Here is a 23,343-nt window from a genome sequence, read left to right on the forward strand (position 1 = left end):
TTGTGTATTTTATAAATCATTCCTTTGTCTTATACAGACCCCACTAAGCAAAAGCTAAAACAGTATTTATTACTAGAAAATGGATTCGGCATCTGCCAGGTCGCCTCAGCTGCCTCCTCCTGTCTCATTATACTCACCCCCATTCCCGGTCCACTTCTGTCCCACCATCGCAGCTGCAGGTCGCACTTGCACGTCACACCTAATGTACACATCGTGCACAGTGGGAGCTGAGGTGCACACCATGCAAGTTAGCTGCGATTAGCTTTTTTAGATTTGTAAGGCACCATAAATGGTCTTCAGCGTTGTACATAGTGATGAACAGAGAAAACATGGGATAATATTAAACAAAACAAAGGACATATTAAGCAAAGGACATAACACATCAAATACAAAATTCCACAGTCCAAAATTAGACAAAGGCCAATTAACAGAAAATATCATTGCAGATAGCATCAGTGATGAGTAGCTTACATCCTAGAGACAAGGGACAGGCACAAATAGGATGGCACTAAGTAGGGAATACAAAAGGTTGCAAAGGCAGAGCAGTTAGGAGGGCTGATAGGCTTTAATCTTCAGTATTTGCTGCTGTGCTACTTCTCAGAATACCATTGTTTCTAGATTTCTGCTAGGTCCTTGGAACAAATGTATGAAACAATGGATAACTAATTAACAAATAAGAATGTTCAGTTACAGTACATGATCCACTCTTTTGTTTAAATACAGCTACCTCATCACTAAACACGCAGCTTCAGCAACTTCAGCATCTACAGCAGCTTCAGCAACATCATCACCATCATCACCACCATCAACAGCAAGGACAACAGCAGCAGCAACAACAGCAAACTACAGTTCAGCATCAGCAATCATGCCAGCAGCCATCCCAGCCACCTCCCTCACAGCTTTCCCAGCAGCAACAGAATCAGCATCAGCAACAGCAGCAAAACCAAACACCAACCAAGAGCCAGAACCAACTAGCTACAAGCCAGCAGACATGTGGTTCTCCTCAAAAGCCCAATCAATCACCAGGACACGGCCTTCCTTCCCCAATAACCCCACCAAACCCTTTGCAGGTACTGTACAGATTTCAATTTCCTATTGACGTTGGTTACAAATCCGTAAAGAAACTTAATATTCATGAAGGGCCTATGGCCTATTAAGGGCACCATATAATTTTGTGAAAACATTATTTTGCTTCATATTGCATAAAACATGTTCTGGGGTGTTTAAATCAGATAATGCCAAAACGTTACCAACACTACAGTACTGTAATATGTGTTTTCTGTTCTTGCTCTTTTTTCAAGAGATGCTTACTGACTTTTAGGATGCAAGAGGCATTATAACCAATCAAAAGTCCTAAGAGTTATACTATAAAACTGTAAAGTATAGCATGTATATAATTATTTATTTGCTACTTCAAAGGGCTAGGATAGCAAAAAGATTTGAAATCGATTTTGTTTACCTTTTTTTGCAGTTTGATTATAAAGGGTGTGGTATAAGAGATAGACAGTAATTAGTTAGACAATGTCTAGGTAGACACCAGCTGTTAGACAGTCAATAGTTAGACAGGGAAAAAAGAAAAGTCAGACACACTAAAGTTAGACATGTAAAAAGTTCGACAGGTACAAAAGGTCGACAGGGTCAAAAGTTCGACATGAAAATGGTTGACACAAAAATGGTCGACAATTTTATTTTTTAGCCCTAATCTTCACCCAAACCCTTACCCTCCCCTTGGTGCCTAACCCTAACCCTCCCTCCTGGTGCCTAACCCTAACCATCTGGGTAAGTGCCTAACCCTAACCATGGGGGTAAGTGCCTATACCTAACCCTCCAGTAAGTGCCTAACCCTAAACCTAACCCTAATCCTAATAATAATAATAATAATGTGTCGACCATTTTTGTGTCAATCTTTTTCATGTCAAACGTTTGACCCTGTCAACCTTTTGTACCTGTCGAACTTTTCACATGTCTAACTTTAGTGTGTCTGACTTTTGTCTGTGTTGAACTTTTATCCTTGTCTAACTATTACCTGTCTAACATCTGGTGTCTAGCTAGACATTATCTAACTAATTACTGTCTGTCTATAGTCCGGAACCCATTTATAAATCTATCTTACAATCAACTGATATTTCTTGGTAAATGCCAATAGCATCCATATGCTAAGTATACAGACAGGGTCTAGTATGCTGGCCATAGCAAATTCTACTGAAATTTGCTTTACCAGATCCCATCCGCAGGGGCATGTAGAGGCAGCTAAAATGAAAACTTGAATTGCATCCATGACGGTCCGTAAAAAGTCTGTTTGGGGGAACATAGCTTGCTCTACTCAAACACTTGTGCAAGTTGCCAGCTGATGATGATGATGGCCACAGGCATCTGTCACACCCATTAGTGCACATGATGTTTAAGTGCTGCAACCGTGGTTTGAAATCAAGACTACATTGTACCGAAAACTTGATTTAAAAATTAAAGTCTACTACTCAGTTTTGGAAGGGGGTGGCTGTCCATATGCTTCTTAGTGTTGTCAGTTAAAAGAACATTAAACGTTATATTTGCTTCTTGTTCGATTTTGCATCTTACGTACTTCACTCACATTATATGCACTGTCCTCTCCGGACATTTACTTCACTGATCAACATTGATGTTGTGTTTCATGGGTTAAATCGCACATTTATTAACACTTAAAATTTATATTAAAAAATTGATTGCTAGTAAATGTGTAATAAAGCCTCTGAAATACATCGATGTTGATTGATTTAGACTGATTTTTAAAGGATAAAAATCAATGCTTAGTAATTTTTTCCCTAAAAGTCAAGCCAATCCTCCTCTCATTATATACGTGGAGCATCTGCTCCTGTTACTTGCATGGAGATGCAGGTGCAAAACGCAAGTTTTTCCTCTGGTCGCATTTTACAATTACGTTTGCTTGCAACTCTAAGGTCTTCCATCTATTCAGTAAATGCAGTGTACTACTCCACAAGTGGGGAAACCATTAAGGATTAGAAATAATGGCTAGAGGATGATTACCATACAATTATCACACAAATTAAATTACAGTACCTAGATTTTATCTCATAAACTGTTGGGAAAGCCCTAGAACATACATAGTCTTGCAAATTAATTAATTAGTGACTTACTGCATTTGTTATACTAATGTAATGAAGCAGAGATCTAATTTTATGTTAGTGTCTTTTACAAAGCATGCAAATAAAGATACAGGGCCTCATTGAGATGTACTAAGGCTGGGTACACATTGGATAAACGGGCATTTGTTCCGACATCAGAAAGTATGCCCGTGAACAGTGATTGCGCATCCACACAGGAAAACTTTAATGAACGACAGAACAATCATCGTTATGTCATTCGTCAACAATGCACTGGTCATTAGCCATATCACTAAGTTTGGTGTGCAGCACGTCAAACCTGGCGACCGTCGCTAGTGACCACGGGAGTGCGCAGTCATGCATACACATTGAGCAATGTATTAGAGATGTCGTTACGAAACAGCATATTGTCCCGACATTGCTCCAGTGTGTACCCGGCTTAAGCCTTGGAGATAGATATAGTGGAGAGAGATAAAGTACCAACCAAAAAGCTCTTAACTGATGTCACAGCCTGTGTTTGAAAAATCACAGCTGGGAACTGATTGTTTAGTAATTGGAGGTCTGTTTACTAAGCAGTGTTAGAAAACAGAGTGAAAAGTGATAAGGTGCCAGCCAATCAGCTCCTAACTGCCATCTCACAGGCTGTGTATGAAAAATGACAGTTGGGAGCTGATTGGCTGGCACCTTATCACTTTTCACTGTGTCTCCTAACACTGTTTAGTACCCCTTTATCTCTCAACACTTTATCTCTCTTCAAGGCTTAGTCCATCTACCCCTTAGACTTAGAATCAAATTTTAAACAAAATAACAAATTTGCACAGTGGCAAACCCATGTTGCACTACATGGGGAGTGGGTACATTTATATATCTTAGTACAGGCTTACAGTTGCAAGGGGAGTATAATCGTGCTAAACTCTAAATGATAGTATATAAAAAAGCTGTCCAGTATTTGTGGGCTACATGCAAAAGCAGCCAGTATTTTCCCTGCATGCAATATGAATAAATGCATTGGTGCACCTTGCATTGCAACATACAGTAGTTTAACCAGGTGCAGAATTGCCTTTTATGATGCTATGCACCTAACTCTAAATGAAACCCACAGATGTGTAACATCAGAACACGAGATAGGCTTGTAATACTTTTCTGTACTAGTAGGTGAATGACAACCAGTTTTAACATGTGACAGCTTAGATTTCATTTAAGAATTCTTGACTTTTGTTTTTTTTGACCAGTTTTGTACTTTTACATTATTTAGAATCCATAGAAAGGATATTAGTTTAGAGTGATGCAAAAATTGTCAAGAAAAGACAGTAATTCAGAATGATGATGTTGTTTGTTTCAAAAACTCTGAAGGATAACAACAATTATTTCTGGAGAGATACAGATACTGTTGTTTCTTCAGAGAGGAAATTAAATGAAAGTGACTTGCCAAGGTGAAATGGCTTAAAGTTCCGGAAAATGAACAAATATTAACACTAGCAGATCATCCAACTGCACATTGAGATTCATAAACTGTTCCCTGACACATCTCCATTGAATGGAAATTTCATAAGTTTCTATTGAATTCGGTAAAATATGTTTTATCTTACAACAGTACTGTTTTTTAAAGTTAACCTTGGTCAATTGATTTTCTTTGCTGCATCTTGTCAATTAGAGTAAGTGTAGTGACATGTGAGTATTTTTTAAATGTATAGTCATAGTGCATGAAGCTGTCACTACATGAATATAGAAATAACCATCTTTGAGTCAGAGTGAATTGAGTTACTAAGATCTGTACAAACAAAACTCTAGGTGGAACTAACAGGGCTCTATTCATTATCACTTAATTTCTTCAAAAGCATGTTAATTTTCACCTGCTTTTGTAGAAATTAAGTCTTTGGACCATTTATCAAAAAGGTAATGCAGGAGATATCAGACATATCTCCTACTTAGCTTTCTCTCCCGAAATGGCACACTGTCCCCTCACACTAGTATAGGGACAGGAATTCATCAAGCTCCGAAAATACTATATTTTTATAGCTTGACTGCTGGAGCATTCGCCATTTTCAGTTGACGAATGCTCCCGCAACCCGCTCCTTCCCTATGGGAAAAAGTCCTGGGTTGCGAAGAGGGATCCTTTCAGATTCCTTTACCCCTGTCTGGCTCCTTCCACTGGACATCAGGCTTTTGTGCACCTGTGTGCACCTGCGTGAACTCTAGGTCACACAGGCACAGGCAGATTTGGGGAAACAGCTGATTTTCAGATCAGCTTTCTCCATATCGGAGCAATGATGAATTGCTCCATCACTCGCAGCGAGTTGAAATGTTAATTATCGGGGCCCGTTCAGACACCGATAATTAACATAATGAATAGACCCCTTAGTGGGCAGTGATCCACCTGATTTTACGGTAGAGTGCTACAGTAAACCAGAGCTCTAACAATAATGTAGACTTATGCAAAATAAGCCAAACACACTTCACTTCACACTAGCAGCAACAAACAGTGTAACACTCTGCAACTCATGCTGAATTATATGCATATGCAATTTATGCCTCTGTTTTAACATGTGAGACATGTTTAGTGGTGTTATTAATTTTACCCAACCCTATAGTATCATGTTTTATGCCACTAACATTAGCTAGAGTATTAGATTGGAGAATGTTAAACTCTGTAAGTGTGCAATAACAGCATAGACTACAACAGTAGATGTTGTAAAAGTAATAGAAGAAATGCATACAACTAGAATGGTTGGAGAACTGCAAATGCACAAAACCTGTTCAAAGCCACAGTCTGATTGACAGGCTGCAATCGTTCTTGGGCCGGGGGTGTATGGCCACGGGGGTCCATTTTGTAGGCATGCCAAGGCCAGGGTCTGCAGCTTCCGACGCAGATTTTCTGGCCCCAGCAAAGGAATTCCAACTTAGGCTTTCTCAGATAGCTGATGGCTACGACCATTACGACTGATGGCCATGAAGGTGCATGCAGCACTTGGATCTGCGATGCTGACAGGAGGCTTCTCTTTTCTTCAGACGCCTCCTGCGACATTACCATATTTTTGCATCGCTGCTCCATCCAGAAACTCTGAAACATCTCCATAGTTCTTGTATCAATAATGTACTATTTGGTACACACAAACTCCTGACATAGATAAACCAAATCACAGGGCAGAAATTTAGGGCAATGGTTTTTCCAAGATAACTTCAAGAACATATGATTCAGAGACACAAGCAAAGCAACCGCATCTATGATTTTTCACACTGTGCATGAAGATTTCTGAATCTGCGGGCTATTCAGCGTAGCATGACCATTAGCTGGAGAACTATCTGCTGAATGGGTCATAATGGGGGATTGCACTTAGGATAAGTGTGGTGTGAGCATGTTGTGGGTGTGTAGAGTGAATTGCATGTTTAATCATTTCTTTTGCACCTATTATAGCACTAGTACAATTGCGTGCTACTTTGCATGTGACTCTGAATCAGGCCCATAGACAATAAATATAATGTTGAACACACAGTAATCACATGATTCAACTGGGAAGAAACTTCCAGTTCTCAACTGCTGCAAGTCCATTTGGCCCCATGCACTGGACAGTTGCTGCCTGTCCTTGGTGCTGGTGTTCTTGAGTTCTGTCTCTGATACTTCTTCATTGCCTCCATCTGCAGTGTCTGCAGCTACTGCTCCACCAGCTGCTGTTTTGTCTGCACCTGAATTTGTTCTATACTTTCTACCCCTGCAAATCTTATGTTTTACTGACTCGTGGAAATTGTGAGTCTATTTGGACACCGGTGCCTCCAGCATGTCAGTCAGGGAACATCCCAGTACCTTTGGTTAGTGTTTGAATCTCCATTCCAAGTGGGTTGAAGAGTGTAAATCCTCCTCCTTTGGTAGCTCTGCTTCCTTGTCAGTCTGGCCAGTGCCCTGTAAAGGTAGCCATGTATGTGCTTCCCAGCACAGGTCTTGGCTTTCTAGAAACCATAATAAGATTAGCACTAGTATATGGATGGCAGCTTCATGGGTGGGGTGGTCACAAGTAAAAACTCTGTTGTGCTATGTGATTAGAGGCCAATGTTGGGTGCCAAGAATAGGAAATTGAAGTACGTTGATATGTTCTCTGCCGGGATGTTGCAGCAAAGGGTGACATTGGTGAGGACACATACAAGTCCTGCTTTCGTTGGTAAGAGGTGCTGCTATGTATTTAATGGTGACCACTGTACATTGGGGCTGGCTGTACTGCCCCACCTTGCTAAGATATGTGTCTGTGCCTCAGGCGGTTCTCCAGCCAAAAGCTGGCTGATCATTTTTCAGTGTAGGTTTTGTTTGCAACATTTGGTGTCCGCATGAGTCATTGCACATGACAAGATGGAGGCTACTACATTAGTATACTTTGGTATCAAAATGGATAATCTAAAATGCTGCTGCAATCTTCCTGTGGAGAAGTGGGCAAGCTGTGGGTAGCCATTGCCTCCCCTAACCCCTCCCCCCCCCTTTCTCCAATGCATGTGATAATTACCTTGATTAGCGGCAATGGGTGTTGACTCCCCACTTAATTCTCACTTTCACTAATTTCCCCAACACATGTATTAGTCGTGTTTGTGTGCATTAGCAATGTATGTGATAGCTGAGTTAGTATGTGATTTCCCTTAGTCATCTTTAATTCTGGCCACCCTTTCAATACCACAGTAGTTATTATATTGTAGTTAGTATTCTTGTTATTTTTACTGCTATATTCTGCTGTCAGTCTCATTATTTTAAAGTTAACAGTTATTAGATGTTATATGTCACAAGCAGTTAAGCATTTAATGGCATCATCATTCTGAGCAATTAGCTAATGTTGGCACCAGATTGGCTCTCTGCAGTGTACATTGATAAGTTTGGAGTGGACAAAGAATAAAACTTCCCCCACAACTCACAGCATTATCTCTATTTAGCTCTGAACAGTTCCTGACACTCTTGTGTGAATACTTGTAAATATAACTAGATGTTATTATTTTAAGTATTGTCTTTGAAATACAATGATACTTTAAATACATTAAACTGTTTATTTTAGCCCAAGGTTGTGGTTCTTAACTATTCTAGTGACTGCTTTATATTTATATGTGTAAGCATTTCTGCTAGGATTTTTTTAAATATTATTTCTAAGCTTAAACTCAGTGGCAAAAATTGTATTTGGAATCAAATTGGCTAAACATACATTTTGAATTTTCCTGTTCATTTAATAAGCCCAGAATAACCACACACCAAGCAGGTCTCATTATAGGCACCAGCAGGTAAGGGCAACATACTGTATGCATAATGTTTGTTCAGTTTCAGGATAAATCACTTGGAAAAGGTGCCATTTAATATTTCGAGTTCCAAGATCTGCAAGAATTGCCATGACTGCTTTTGGCTATTTTGTTCATGTTGCTCATTCAGTGTTGTGATCATATACATATAATAAGAGGCTTATTCTTTGCCAGACTGTTTAGAGAGAATGATTAAAGAGTCCAAGAGAATGTGAAATTTGCTTAGGTATTAATGGGTTGATTGCTGAGTTAAAGCCCTGCATATTTTTTCCCTAGAATTTGATTGATTAGTGCCTCTGGTCTTCACACTTGAAGCCTGCATTTGACTTGAAAATTCTGCCAAGTCTTTTACTCTGAAATTTATCTTAATTAGATCTGAAAGACCTGTCACAGCAGAACAGTCGCACCGATTAAAATGAAAAACAGGAGAAATTACTGATCAAATTAATCATAATGTCGGGTTACAGCTGTAGGTCTGATGTAATTTGCCACTCCAGTGAGTTACATCAGCGCAGGCAGAGAAGAGGGAGCTGGATTCTGGTTGATCCGTAACACGAGCCAGCTTTGGGCAGCTCATCAGCAAGCTTATTCCATCCTTTCTTTTGGCTTCTTTCCAATGGCTAGGAACTGCTGGTACTACACATTCAGCACTAAACAGGTACCACAGCTTTCCTGCAGGTGTAGTGTAACTGCCAATGTGCATCCATATAGGTATATTTCTGCATATACGTTTACAGGGGCTGATAATGCTTTATACTGTATTTTACATAGTGGTAAATATAGCTAGGAGGCTAACTACTATACGTAATGAATAAGTAAAAAAGGGCCTGATTTGGTATTTAGCTGATTGTTTTATAAAAGTATTTAAATTTTGGACTGCACTGCCGCCCCATTTCTGGAGCCGCCACTGTCTGTCACAGACTGAGCACACAGTCACCGCAGAGGGATTTTCCAAACTCCCTGTACATGCTTCCCAAAATAAAATCCAAAGTGTGGTTATCATTGGACTGGACATATCATTTTACATCAATAGCCTCCTGGCAAAGTGGTTAAATGTATGAACACTTAAAAGGACATGCTTTCAAAGCAGCAGACAGCTCCAGTATATGGGCCAATAGGTACAAATTAATCTGAACATTTGGATGAATACTGAGGTTTCTTCCTGTTTTTTGTCATTGGCTGTACTGTCCAGAATAATTGGCATCCAAAATCTTTGACTCACAATACTTACTTTTCCATATTTAAACTTCTGGTGAACAGACAAAGTGGAAATTGTCTTCTGTAACTGTTTTACCTTATTTATAATCTAGGGGAAGTAAGGAGTGTTTTTTTTTTACAAATTACAGCAAATTACAGGTCACATGAGTGTCCCGTTTTATATATTGCCAGAGGTCAATGAACTGACAAATATGATTGTGGATTATGGGAGAAAACCGGAGCACCTGTTGGAAACACACACAAAAGTGGCGATTATATGTACCATGGAGTCCCATAGAAAAAAGCACTGCCCATGAATATGCATAACTTTTTTTTTATAATACAGTCTAAGATCATTGGATCATCTCTAAAAAGCATACTTTTAAATTATGAGATTTTTCATAGAAAGTCACAGGGGGGGAAACTAGAAAGTATGAATATTTAGAATTACCACTTGTCATGGTTCCTGTTCAGCCTCTAGTCCCCAGTACACTGGTATTAGTTACACTATGAGTACATCCACTTTTAATAGACACTTAGCCAAGTGACCTCAATGAGTCACTACAATGCGTTAAAATGTTAGGATGATTTAATAACATGGGAAAATAAAGACAATAACTGATCTAAACACAATAACCCCATGTGGCCTTCCTAAGTACACATTATACAGCCTAGATCTTCTTTGTGTAGCTTTGTAGGCCTCTCAGGCAGTGAAAGGGTTGAAAAAAATATGAGTTCAAGTACATAAAACTAAAAGAAAGGATCCTGGCAGATACATCTAGCAGAAGATCAATAGTAAAGCAGTTTTTTCATGATTTATTTTCTCTCATCCTTAGCTGTAATTTCTTGACTTTATAAAACAAATTGCCCATTCAGGAAAAGCACAATCTTCTTCCACAGTTCTTTTTTATCTGAATTATGAGTTATCTGGCATAATTGGACCAATCCATCAACTTTTAGGCACTATGAAAACTTCCTAGGTCGTCATAAAGGAGCATACATGGGTTTTGACACCTGACAACAGGAAATGTTCATGGGAATTAAAAAAAAACCTAATAATAGTCCTGTATATTACTGGACCACATTTCTACAGAATGTTTCAGAAAGTTTAATTTTATTTCCTATCTCATACAAATAGTGCATTTATACACTTCTCACAACACACTGGGAGGTGCTTAATAAAATCTCAATAACCAAGTTTGGATTGATTTATTGAATGAAAAAAATATATGGAATTAGCTAAAATATCCATAAAAAAAATATTCACCTTTTTCTTCCTTTGACTCCAAAATATTGTACATATACCGGAGAAATTTGTACTTATGTGTTCCTGTACTGCAACAAACACACAACACAGCAGAATGAATTCACTATCATTGTACAATCTCTGTTCACAATATAAATTCAGAGAAATGCAAATTTCTGTTCCATGGAATGGTGGATCAAGCAGAACTTTTGGCTGCCAGAACTTTGCAAAATGGCCTGTTCCTCTGTGGAATTTGATCAGCACAAAATTGCTGCAATATCGCACAAAAATATGCTACAATATCACATATCCCTTGGTCAAACCTTATAACAGTTATTATATATTTCTATGCGTGAAAGCAAACTATGGTGGCATAGCGAATGCTGTGACCATATAATTTATCAATCCCACCCTATGGCCCTCTTACATGACAAATTAGCCACCCAGATCACACCCATGATTTCCTCAGAACATACCTGCAATCCAATAGTCCATGTAAATTTTAGAGATGAGCAGTTCGGCTTTACTCAGTTATGTTTGGATCTGAAAAACGTCATCTTATTGGCTATCTGGCTCTCACGTATTTTGAATAGCTGATATGATAAATCTGAACTAGCACTAATTGGGCGAAAATAACAGAATAAAAAACAAACCATTTATCTCTAATACATTTATCTAAAGGAATTTAGCATTACATATCATATGCTGCCATTTTTAACATTTGTAGTTTTTTTCATTTTATACCTGTACATTTCAAACGTGTATATACTATATCAATATTTCTGTTTGCTTCATCTTTCCACAGTCTTTGCAAGTCTACCTATTGTTTTGTGTTCAATCAGTTTTCTATTTTATAAACTATATCTATGAGTTAATTCAGATTACAGCTTCCAGCCATTTGTGACCTCTTTCTCACCCTTGTTTCTTTGGTTTGGGATTATACACTCGTCCAGATAGACTACTAATAGTGGAGAAACGAGCATTCTTGTCACTATGTGGAAGTGACATTTTGAAAGTCACCATGTGAACTATCTGCACATTGAAATCTGACTATAACACGCTCTTATTCGATAATAAATCCTTGAACCCTAGAAAACATAATTAACTTGTTTGTGTTACATCAAGAACAGACAAAATCTAATGCATTCTGAACTGCAGCATAAATTGCTTATTTTATTGCTATATTAAAACATATTCAGCTAGCAAATAATTTGGAATAACCATGTGTTGACATGTACTCTGTCAACATACTGCACAAGTCAACATCATGTAGTCGACGTACTGTATGTGGACATAATAACCGCCAACATAACGTATGTATCTCCCATATTAGTTTCTCTCAGATGGATTTTAATTCTTGTTTAAACTACATTGTGGAAATTCATACTTGTACTACCTAAGGAAAAGACTGCAGCGCTAAAACACTATAAGATATAGTAGTGGTATACCCATAATTAACCAATGCTGGAAGAAAACATATATCAAATAACAATTTATTATCCAGAAAAGGAAAAGCTCCTATATTACACTTGTAGCGGCTCCCCTGGGATGAACCTGCCTCTTCTGCCGCCTCCCTCTGCCTGTCTGAGGTGAAAGAAGCTCCGCCTTGCCGCCGGCCTCCTGAGGTAGGAGTTCCACCTTGAAGCGCTCAGCTACTAACTCCGACTCTGCTTTATATAGCTGCTGTCAGTCATATGCAGCTTCCTTTACACCGCCGCTGCCGGTCCCGAGTCACCACTCTGCTGTCTCCTTCACTGACAGCTGGAGGGACACACCCCAAGGTAACCTGCTCGCAGCGCAAACCTGCTCACTGGCTGTTACCTCATACTCTCTAACTGCTGCTCACTTCCAACTGTCACCTGCTTGACACTGGTCATGTGACCTGCTCCTGGCCACATGAGCAGCTGCAGAGACTGCTGGGAATTGTCTGCCTGTGTAATGTAGCGCTGTAGCGCGATGCACAGTGTCAGATGAAATACATCGCATAGCAGGGTATTACATATATACAGTGTAAGTCCTTTGTTTTTGTCTGGTATCAGAATCCTGGGCTTGCTACCTCAGCAGCATTGGCCCTGGTCATCAGTAGTCCTGGCTGGGAGATGTAGTTGACATCAGTGTGCAGTGTGCACTGTTAATATTCTCAGCCCCTGCCCAACCCGGGAGCTCGCTCTTCTCCAAAGGAAGGGAAGGAGAGGGCCTGGGGTGAGTTCCAGCACTGTTATACAGGACATGACAGTGCTGACATCCTGGACACAGCAGAGACCTGGCGGACCTGGCAGTGAGGGTCAGGAATAACGGCTGCTGCGAATAATTAAACCCGTGGCTGCCATCCTTGTGAAAGAAGGATGTCTTTGAAAGAGACATCCTTAATTTTTTTTGTTTGGTGGACTCAGTTGCGCCCTCCAGTGGTCGACAGCATGGGCCAGGGTCTGCGTCAGAGGACACAAATTTTCAGGCCTTGCAAAAGGGCAGGTTATGCCATGCTGGCTGGAGGGGTCTTTTTTCCTTCTGATGCCTTCTTCAGGCATTAGCATAGTAGTAGTACAGTATTGCACAGTCGCTTCCCTTTTCCAAGCCACCTTTCACCTATCAAAGTTAACCCTAGTGTATATGTGCATGTACATGTATTGGGAAATATATATATTCTCTGTAAAGCGAATATGTCAATTTTAAACAGTGGTCACAAAGTTCAGCTGGAATGGGTGGGTAACAACATTTATTTATCCAAATACCCCATAGAAGTTAATCTCGGGTTTTGCATTGCATGTAAAAAGGTCTAAATAGCATGATTTTAGCTGTTTTTATAAATTTTAAAGAAATCCAAAACTGAAATCCAAACCAAAATACTTGAGGGTGGTTTTGCCAAATCCAAAACACGGGGGTCCACTAACATCAATTCTACGTTGATGTATTCAGCTGAACATTGCAGGGGCACAACGTGAATAGAATGTCCCAATATATTTAAGCTAGGGGTGGACAATAAGCTGCCCCCAAGCTGTTGATGAACTACACATCCCAGCATGCCTTGCCACAGTTTTTCTATTTGGCCATGCTAAAACGGTTGCAAGGCATGCTGGGAATTGTAGTTCAGCAACAGCTGGAAGGTCGCTTATTGCCCACCACTGAGTTAAGCATTAGAGGTTTTTAAGATCAAATTACACTAGGAGGCGCCCTCCTCTTCTTTAATTTTTCAACTAATTTTGTTATTTACTCTCTCTGACGTCATTACTTATAGCAGTCATTTATATTTTAATCCAGTGTAGACGATTAAAGCAAACATCTATTTTGCCCCTATTGATTACAGTGCATGCATATCAGATTTTATAACTGTTCCCCAATATGTCCACTTGTTACTATGTTCAGGTAAAATGCATAACCAATTCAATAACAGGTCTTCTAGAAATGAAACTACATATTGCTACTTTAACACAAAGCCTATAAAAATCATATGTATTATAAAAACTGTGTGTACAGTATGTATTGCACTAATATAATATTCTGTCAAATTTGTCTAAGCACTTGACAAATTCCACCCAGGAACCTCGAATCAGTCGCTTAATCCTAAAATTAAATCTTATTTGAAGCAATGAAAAATAATGACATGCTAATAGAAGAGAGAAACTTGTTTCATACCTAATGTGGAGGTATTTATGCAATTAAAGACTAATCAACCATGAATGCTAGTGCCTAAACCATAAAATTAGTTGGCTGGGAATCCATATTGTAATGTAAATACTATTTGTGTTTAATTACTAAACATCTATGAAAAAGAGATTAAAAAGCAAGCATTGCAGATAATAAATATGTATCAGATTGTATGTACAAACAAAAATGTGTATTCCTAAACCTTTTCCTATATAAATGGTATTTTTGCGGCATCAGCTGGGACTTGAGCAATATGAATTAATCATTTCAGTAATTTATTCAAATTATAATAAATAAATTATTTTGTGCCTGGAAAGTTAATTCATATAATTATAATTAATTATAGTGTTCATAAAAATATTACATAATTATACTGCTTTCCAAGGGGCTGATGTAGAGTTGAACATACGCCCATGTGCGGAGTTTATTTTGCATGTATTTGCACTTTGCGTTTTCTGAAGCTCAGTGGACATAAGTGCAGTTCTTAGAGGGTGTCTTAAGGTAACAGCAAACTATGCACATTCCACAAATGTAATATGTAGAGCACCAAGTTTATGAATATATGCATTAGTTCTATGCACGCAACACAGGGGCAATGTATGTAAACAATACATGTTTGTTGGCTACATTAATTTTATATGCATACAAATACAATGGTATTTGAAAGTTTGTGAACCCATCATAATTTTCTATATTTCTGCTGAAATTTGGTCTAAAACTACCTCAGATTTTCACACAAGTCCTAAAAGTAGATAATGAGAACCAAATCAAATAAATGAGTAAAAAAATTAGACATGCTAATTTTTTTTATTGAGTAAAATGATCCAGTATCCCATATCTGTGAGTGGCAAAAGTATGTGAATATTAGCAGATATTTTGAAGTTGAAATTAGAGTCAGGTATTTTCAATCTGTGGGATGACAATCAGGTGTGAGTGGACAACCTGTCTTTTTAAAAGAACAGGGATCTATCAAAGTCTGATGTTCACAACACATGTTTGTGGAAGTGTATCATGCCACAAACAAAGGAGATTTCTGAGGACCTCAGAAGAAGAGTTGTTGATGCTTATCAGGTTGGAAAAGGTTACAAAACCATCTCTAAAGAGTTTGGACTCCACCAATCAATAGTCAGAGAGATTGTGTGCAAATGGAGGAAATTCCAGACCATTATTACCCTCCTCATGAGTGGTAAACCAACAAAGATCACGCCAAGAGCAATGCATCTAATAGTTCGCAAGGTCACAAAGGAACCCAAGGTAACTTCTAAGCAATTGAAGGCCTTTCTCACATTAGCTAATGTTAATGTTCATGAGTCCACCATCAGGAGGGCACTGAACAACAATGATGTGTATGGCAGGATTGCAAGGAGAAAGACACTGCTCTCCAAAAATGACATTGTTGCCCATCTGCAGTTTGCTAAATATCACCTGGACAAGCTGGAAGACTATTAGAACAATGTTTTTTGGACAGATGAGTCCAAAATCTAGCTTTTTTGTTTAAATAAAAAGCGTTATGTTTGGAGAAAGAAGAACACTGCATTCAAGTTGAAAACTTCATATCCATCTGTGAAACACAGTGGTGGTGGTATCATGATTTGGGCCTGTTTTGGTGCATCTGGCCCAGGCCAACTTGCCATCATTGATAAGACAATGAATTCTGAATTATACCAGAATATTCTAAAGGAAAATGTCAGGACATCTGTCCATTAGCTGCATCTCAAGAGAACATGGGTCATGCAGCAAGACAACGACCCAAAGCACACAAGTCATTTGTCCAAAGAATGGTTAAAGAAGAATACATTTAAAGTTTTGAAATGGCCCAGTCAAAGTTCTGACCTTAAACCAATCGAAATGTTGTGGAAGGACCAGAAGCGAGCAGTTCATGGGAGGAAACCCGCCAACATAACAGAGTTTAAGTTGTTTTGTATATGGGGTAAAATTCCTCCCAGCTGATGTTCAGGAATAATCAACAAATACTGGAAATGTTTAGAAGCAGTTATTGCTGCACAAGGGGGTCATAGCAGATACTGAAAGCAAAGGTACACATACTTTTGCCACTCACAGATATGTGATATAATTTTCCTCAATAAAACAATGAGCATGTCTAATTTTTTGTCTCATTTGTTTGATTTGGTTCTCTTGATCTACTTTTAGGACTTGTGTGAAAATCTTAGATACAGATGTAGCCCGCTACATCATTGCCACGATGCATGCGCACAGGCACATGCATTGTGGCATAGCATGGCTCACGCCGAACCACTACTATTTGCAGCTGGCATTCGCCCATTGCAGTCTGTGGCGGGTGCGTGCGTACGCACGTGCACACCATAGACGTGGGCACACTAGTCACGCCATCCATGCCACGATGTGGGATGGATGAGTGTTGCTACATCTGTAGTTTTAGGGCAAATTTCATCAGAAATATAACTTCCAAGCACCACTGTACATGCTACTGTCAAACAACATCATAGGTCATGGCGTGCCTATGACCAATAGGCACCTATTGGATTTAACTGTACTAATTGGGATTTATTGTTAATTGGTTTGTACAAAATTTCAGACTTGCAAAAATCACAAAATGACCAACAGATATAACAATATTCAAAGTAACAAACAGACATTTTTAGTTAGTTTTGATATAAATTTGTATATCGTACTCAGAAAAGTGACAGTTTGATTTGGGTTTTAGGCAGACTTGTATAAAAATCACTTTTAGAAAAGTATAAATGTTATATATGGTCCATTTATTATATGTGGCCCCACACACACACATCAGTTGCAAACAGCAGGTTTTATCTAGTATACACAAAAAAAAGGCACTGTCCTGATTTTGTTCCCAGCTAATGAGACAAATCTAGGAGGCTGTCCCTTCCTTTTATCATTGCCTTACTGTCTGTTAACTAGCCTGCTACATAGCTGAGAAGGCGGAAGACCTGAGTTAGCCTAAAGCATTGGTTCTCAAACTCAGTCCTCAGGTCATGTTATCCAGGTCACCCAGCAGTTGCACAGGTGTATTCATTACTCACTGACACATTTTAAAAGATCCAAAGGTAGAGCTAATTATTTCACTTGTGATTCTGTGAAGAGACCTGGAAAGCATGCACTGTTTGAGGTCCTAAGGACCGAGTTTGAGAACCTGTGGCCTAAAGCAATGGAGGTCGGTCCTCTCTGGTTCTCCTAAACCACTAAAGCTCATTCTTGATCTAAACATATTGGAAGGAGAGTTTGCCAATGCATAAAAATGTCCCTGAAGTTTTAAAAAGACATGACAAAGACCTGTGTATTGTATGTACTATAGGTGTGTGTGTCTATGTCCCGGATTTAATGAACCACTAAAGAAACTAATAACCATTCAGTGTTTATTATGAAATAATACAGGCCAGACTAAAAGATTTATTTATTTATTTATTTATTAACAGTTTCTTATATAGCGCAACAAATTCCGTCGCGCTTTACAATTTGAATTAACATTGTAAAAGACATACATACATAAAAGACATTTATAAGGGTAAGAGGGCCCTGCTCACAAGCTTACAATCTATAGGTTAATAGGTGTTGATACACAAGGATAGGTGCTACATATTGTAAATTGGTCCAGCCCGATTGCAAATGTTCTTGGTGGGCTGTATAATCCAATCACACTGGAAAGTTGGCCTAGGGTTAAGAGGATGTTAAATTGAAGACAGTAGATGTGATAGGTGTTTACTATAAGAAGAGAGTTAGATAGGGAGCTATAAAAAGATTAGGTGAGCAGTCCTGGAATCTGATAAGCTTGTCTGAAGAGGTGAGTTTTCAGAGAACGCTTGAATGTTTGGAAACTAGTGGAAAGTCTTATTGTGCGTGGGAGGGCATTCCACAGGGTGGGTGCAGCCCAAAAAAAGTCCTGTAACCGTGCATGGGAACAAGTAATGCGCGGGGATGAAAGATGCAGATCTTGTGCGGAGCGGAGATGTCGGGATGGAAGATATTTTGAGATAAGTGAAGAGATGTATGTTGGTGTAGTTTGGTTAATAGCTTTATGTGTGAGTGTAAGTATTTTAAATTGAATACGGTAGAAGACCGGCAGCCAATGGAGGGCCTGACAGAGTGGATCAGCAGACACTGAACGTTTGGTGAGAAAGATCAACCTCGCAGCTGCATTCAAAATGGATTGTAGTGGGGAGAGCCTGTTTTTGGGAAGACCAATAAGGAGACTATTGCAATAGTCAATGTGGGAAATTATGAGTGCGTGTATTCGAGTTTTTGCAGTGTCTTGCGTAAGATATGGTCGAGTTTTGGCTATGTTTTTTAGATGTATGTAACAGGACTTAGAGACAGATTGAATATGGGGAACAAAAGACAGTTCAGAGTCAAGGATGACACCTAGGCAGCGAGCCTGTGGGGTGGGGTTCATTGTTGAGTTGTCATCAGTAATAGAGATATCAGGTTGGTAACTGCTATTGGCCGGTGGAAATATAATGAATTCTGTTTTAGTAATATTAAGTTTGAGGTGGCGAGATGCCATCCAAGATGAAATGGCAGAGAGATATTCAGTGACACGGACCAGCACAGATGGTGACAAATCTGGGGAGGATAGGTAGATTTGAGTATCATCCGCATACAGATGATATTGAAAACCAAAAGAGCTGATTAGTTTGCCAAGAGAGGTGGTATATATTGAGAAAAGAAGAGGACCTAATACTGAACCTTGTGGTACTCCAACTGATAGAGATAACGAAGTGGAGGTAGAATCAGAAAAGCGAACAGTGAAAGAGCGATTAGATAGGTAGGATGAGAACCAAGAAAGGGCTGTGTCTTGAAGACCTAGGGATTGTAGTGTTTGTATGAGAAGAGAGTGGTCAACAGTGTCAAAGGCAGCAGAGAGATCTAGAAGAATTAGAAGTGAATAATGGCCTTTAGCCTTGGCAGTGACCAGATCATTTACTACCTTAGTCAGTGCTGTCTCAGAGGAGTGTTGGGAACGAAAGCCTGACTGAAGTGGATCCAATAAGTTGTGGGTGTTAAGAAAGTGTGTGAGGCGAGTGTAGGCAAGTCTCTCCAGTAGCTTGGAGGGGCAAGGGAGCTGGGAGATAGGATGGTAATTTGAGAGAGAGTTAGGGGCAGAATTTAGTTTTTTCAAAATGGGAGTGATCACTGCATGCTTGAACAGTGATGGAAATATACCAGTAGAGAAAGAGAGATTACAGATTTTAGTTAAGTGTGGAATGAGCACAGGAGACAGAGCTTTACTGATTTGTGAGGGTATAGGATCAAGAGGAGAGGTAGTAGAGTAGGAGGATGAGAAGAGTGTAACAACTTAATTTTAATTAGTGGGGTCAAATGATGAGAACGTGCCACTGGGTTCAGGTAGGGGATTGAACAAGACCCTGGCTGAGGAAGTGCATGCCATTTCATTTCAGATATTATCAATCTATTTCAGATATTATCAATCTGATGGATGCCGTTGTATTTTTCATATAAAGGTAATATAATAAATGTCATAAAGTGAAATTGTGTGAAGTTCTAGTGTTTGCTGCCAGGATTATTTTTATTATTATTATTATTATTATCATCATTTATTTATATGGCACCATAATGCCTTACCAAGTACAGAAACAGTATAAACAAAAAAAGAAAAAGTAATTCCAGTAAAAACATTGCTGGACAGGAACATGGTTTATAAACATTGCTGCACCAGCAGTCATAATATCCAAATACACAGAAGGCGGCAGAACCCAAAGGTTTGGTGCCCATTTAGGCAGTGGGGAGGAGACAAAGGTATAAGTGAGGAAAGGAAAAGCTCATGACAGAAGAAGGCCCTGCTCATGAAAGCCTTCAATGTTTTTTCCAAATGCATCACAAATTCAGATATCCAATGGGTTGATGTGGTTTTTCCAATCAGTGATATAGGATCAAACATAAAAGACAATAGTTTTCTCTGTGGAAAATTCTGATATTTATATCTTATTTTGTTGTTAATTATACTGAAAATTGCTTACCTGGTTATGGTGTGTACTGTGCTGTTTAAAAATCATTGATGTTTAAGTTGTCCATGATGATCTCCATGATATGTAATTTTGTGGAATGTTTACTGAAGGGAAGAAATGAGCCCTTGGGCTAATAGTGTATTATCATGCACTACCAGATGGTTTGCTGATTTTGTGGCAGATTGCCTGTGTGACATCATAAATCTAAGATGACTATTGCTATGGACACTCACTAGATTTTTGTCTAGAAACACATTTCAGAAAGGTCCTATGAAAAATTTGCTAAGGACCTTTTATACTCAGCACAATAAAAGGATCAATAAAATGTATTGCCCAAAGCAAAATATCAGCTTTTAACTGTCATTTATATAGCACCGTTTTTGAATTGATGGTAGAAGGTTGGTTGCTTTGGGTAACCACTCCACTTTATCTATCTCCAATACTTGATTGGTTGCTTTGGGTAACCACTCCACTTTATCTATCTCCAAGACTTGATTGGTTACTTTGGGTAACCACTCCACTTTATCTCTCTCCAAGACTTGATTGGTTGCTTTGGGTAACCACTCCACTTTATCTATCTCCAATATTTGATTGGTTGCTTTGGGTAACCACTCCACTTTATCTATCTCCAAGACTTGATTGGTTGCTTTGGGTAGCCACTCCACTTTATCTCTCTCCAAGACTTGATTGGTTGCTTTGGTTAACCACTCCACTTTATCTATCTCCAAGACTTGATTGGTTGCTTTGGGTAATCACTCCACTTTATCTATCTCCAAGACTTGATTGGTTGCTTTGGGTAATCACTCCACTTTATCTCTCTCCAAGACTTGATTGGTTGCTTTGGTTAACCACTCCACTTTATCTATCTCCAATATTTGATTGGTTGTTTTGGGTAACCACTCCACTTTATCTCCAAGGCTTGATTGGCTGCTTTGGGTAACCACTCCACTTTATTTCCAAGGCTTGATTGGTTGCTTTGGGTAACCACTCCACTTTATCTGTCTCCAAGACTTGATTGGTTGCTTTGGGTAACCACTCCACTTTCTCTCTCTCCAAGGCTTGATACATCACTCCTTACTGTTTAAAAGTAAATTTCCATTATTGGTAAAAAGGAACTTTATACAGCACAGTTATGGCTGTCTATCAGGAGAAGGAGAAATCAGGTATCTTAAACCCAATCCAAATCTCAGAACCAGCATCACTTTTCATTCACTGCAGAAAATTACTCTATCAAAGATTATCCCTTGTAATATTCCTAAAGGGTGCCAACCATAGAATCCCATAGGTAGACAAAACAATGATTATACTGGAAACAATAGGAATATTTGAGATTTCTACTGGCATGAGGAACTGCTATGGATGATGCCAGAAGCCTTACCATTAAGAGTTTGTCAATAAATCATAGATGAAGAATTGTCAGAAACAAATTATAATTTACCAGAAGAAACCAAAAGTGTTGATAGGGCCACATCAGTGCCAGAATCATAGGAAAGAAAATACATTCTGTGTATTATCACTCATACATAGAGATGAGCAGTTCGGTTTTACTTGGTTCTGTTTGTCAGATTAACACAAGTTTGGATTTATCTTATTGACTATTCAAAACATGTGATAGCCGGATAGCCCATAAGATTCAGGTTTCAGATGTAAACTTAATCAAGCCAAAACTGAACCGTTCATGTCTACTCATAAATTTCAGTTTAAGACACAGACACAGCTCCCATTCATTAAGTAGGAGAACGTAACGTCTTTTGTAACCCCTGAATATTTTAGCCTATGCATAAAAAAAGTCTAGTCAAAGATCTGGAGTCTTAAACCTAGTGATATAAATATAATAATGGTGATGCTCCAGACTTTTGGTGTTTTTTTAATGTTGCAGACATTGAAGCCACTTAAACTGTACTTTATGCTTAAAATGTTGTACAGTATCGAAAATTCTAGCAGGGAAGTATGTAAGGAGAGCAGTTGAAACACACATCACTCAGGCTTGCCCTTTCAAATGCCACATTGATGAATTTTACAAGCAATATGTTGAAATTAAGAAAAGGTTGGATCATGAGCTTGAGATATTACTTTAAAGTTTTCAAGGACACAATTTCTAAAAAAACTAAATCTGTCCACAAAGATTCTATAAACGTCCTGGCAGAGTACAAAGAGCTCACCAAAATGGAAACCACAATGGAAATGGAAACCAGAAAATCTAAAAAAAAAAACAGTATTCTCAGTAAATTCATATGATTGACAAAATGTTTTTGTTTATTAGATCTGTACGAACTGCCAACTGGGAGTTTCACCTTGCGTCACTACAAGAGTTTATAAAGTATTTATTTTCCCTTGATTTGTTAAACTATACAATAATAGCATGTTATCTAGTAGACATACTGTAAAACATCTTGAAAGTAAACACCCAGACTTGTGGAACAACATCATGAGAATAAATTTGATAGTCGACAAGAATGGCCTTTTTTTTCATTTAGGTTCAGATGAAACTCTTGCACATGAGAATAGGGCAAAGAAGGTACTTGGAAGATAGATAAAAATAAAAGAAACAGTGTCTAACAGTGTCTAACACAATACTTGGTAGCTTATCCTGAGGTGTAATGGCTATCTACTGTACAGAATCTAAGAAAATTACTGATTATGAATGATTACTAAAATCACCATCTAACAGCATCCAATGCAAAATGCCAACAGGAAGATAATGAAGAAACTATCATATGTGAAAACGTGCCATGACCTCCCAGTTGAATTCAACAAGAATATAGAGCTTACACTCTTATTTAGTCTTCGATATCTACTTCCAAAATTCATTCAAGAACTACATGTGAAGGAAAAGAGCAAAAAGCAACAGCTGTTGAGTAATAAATAACAGACTCTGCAATTATTCAAAATCTTAATATGAGAGCCCTTCTATCTCATTCTTAAACAA

The 23,343-nt window shown here is 38.6% G+C and overlaps 1 protein-coding gene across 3 annotated transcripts in view; it reads left to right on the top strand.

Annotated features, from left to right (window-relative positions):
• The window catches only part of POU6F2 (POU class 6 homeobox 2), a 750,988-nt gene that overhangs the window by 550,538 nt on the left and 177,107 nt on the right, over window positions 1-23,343 (top strand). For all 3 annotated transcript variants that reach the window (XM_088478147.1, XM_088478148.1, XM_088478149.1), the window contains one exon: window positions 724-1,070. In XM_088478147.1, the coding sequence (XP_088334273.1) occupies window positions 724-1,070 (347 nt within the window). The remainder of the gene's footprint in view (window positions 1-723; window positions 1,071-23,343) is intronic.

Source organism: Taudactylus pleione, unplaced genomic scaffold (assembly GCF_031769625.1).
Source record: "Taudactylus pleione unplaced genomic scaffold, aTauple2 ptg000208l, whole genome shotgun sequence".
NCBI lineage: Eukaryota > Metazoa > Chordata > Amphibia > Anura > Myobatrachidae > Taudactylus > Taudactylus pleione.